The 1,547-nt window shown below is 31.1% G+C and overlaps 1 protein-coding gene across 2 annotated transcripts in view; it reads right to left on the reverse strand.

Moving 5' to 3' along the window:
- The window catches only part of LOC107750355 (beta-synuclein-like), a 15,702-nt gene that overhangs the window by 516 nt on the left and 13,639 nt on the right, over nucleotides 1-1,547 (reverse strand). Inside the window, exon 6 of one of the 2 annotated variants that reach the window (XR_001641133.1) lies at nucleotides 660-1,312. Coding sequence is in view for 1 of the 2 variants with exons in the window: in XM_016565707.1 (XP_016421193.1) it covers nucleotides 1,283-1,312 (30 nt within the window). In the remaining variant the exon portion in view is untranslated. Of the gene's footprint in view, nucleotides 1-519; nucleotides 1,313-1,547 lie in introns of those variants that run through there. The other variant, XM_016565707.1, reaches the window with a different exon arrangement.

A 1,547-nucleotide genomic window follows, 5' to 3' on the forward strand; every position in this document is an offset into this window, starting at 1 on the left:
TGTGTGTATTATATATATATATATATATACACTGTATATATTACACACACACACACACACACACACACATTTATTTCCTTATAAGATTTTTTTTTCTAGCTTTTTTTAGGTTTAAATATATATATATATATAAATCTGAAGAGTTCAGTGCTGTTTGAAATTTTCATCTAAAATGAGCATTTTTATCAGGCTCCTATGTTTAGGTTCAGTAATTTTACTCTAATGGCAATGTATAGGCCCTTTTCTATGCAATTACAGTTGAAATAACTTAACATAAATATAGGAGCCTGATAAAAATGCTAATTTTAGAAGAAAATTTCAGATGGCACTCTCTTCATATATATACACACACACACACACACACACACACACATATATATCATTTTAATATGAAAATCATTTTGTTATTAATATAATTGATGGGCAGTTTTTTTATTTTTTCCCCCCTGAAGGCGAAGTCGCTAGCACAATGTAGACTTACCTTTTAGGGAAAGAAAGAAAAAGAGGACTACGCATGGAGATTTTTTGTTTGTTTTCTTTATTTACAGAGGATTCACTTGTCTTGAATGACACAGAAACCTTAATATTGACATTTCCAGCATTGTAAAGCACATATTGACCTGACATCCATAAACTTTTCAAGACACATTTACACTAACCTTAAAATCTCAAGTACACAAACGCATACATACACACAGATACAAATTGCCCAATCCTAACAAATAATCCACTGGAATGATATCACAAGCAACTATAAAGTCACAACGTATAAAACTCTTTGAAAACATTAAATAAATAGCTTGCTTCAATATTAAATTAAAAATGAAAGTAAAATCCCACAAACAGGCATTGCACACATCTATATATAATATCATATTTACCCGAAGATATTTTATCCCCCAATATGTTATTGGAAGATATGAAACATCTATTACACATATAGAAATGCAGGTACACATGTACAAAGAGTCACAATGGGAAGGGCAGGTCTCGTTTCATTGGGAGGGAGGCAAGGAAACGAGACAGAGCACCCTCCGGCAGTCAGCATAGAGCTACATCCAACACGTTACCGTCAGAACATGACATTTACAATAGATCATAATAAAAGTATATATCTGATAGGAAGAACATTTCTCAGAAGGATTAACTGGAATATATATTTTTGTTTGTTTTTTACTTTTTTTTAGTTTTTGCAACAGGGTTTATTGTGTTTAGGATTTGTACTTGTTATTTGTATAAACTTTTTGTGCTGCTGGCTGGACTTGGACTTGGAATGTGATGTTTACGCCTCTGGCTCATAATCTTGGTTGTCCTGTGAGCAGAAACAGAAAAATTTAATTTCTTAAAAATGAGAAGAAAATGATCTAAAATTATTTATTTGTTTTTGTGATGTTTTTCTTTCCTTTTTTTTTTGTACAATCTACACATAAGACTGTCCAGATAACAAGATTAATATGTCATAAGTAATAAAATGTTACCACAAAATAAATAAATAAATAACAGACACACACACACACACACACACACACACACATATATATATGTGT

The sequence above is a fragment of the Sinocyclocheilus rhinocerous genome, unplaced genomic scaffold (assembly GCF_001515625.1).
Source record: "Sinocyclocheilus rhinocerous isolate Xijiao unplaced genomic scaffold, SAMN03320098_v1.1 scaffold1053, whole genome shotgun sequence".
Lineage (NCBI taxonomy): Eukaryota > Metazoa > Chordata > Actinopteri > Cypriniformes > Cyprinidae > Sinocyclocheilus > Sinocyclocheilus rhinocerous.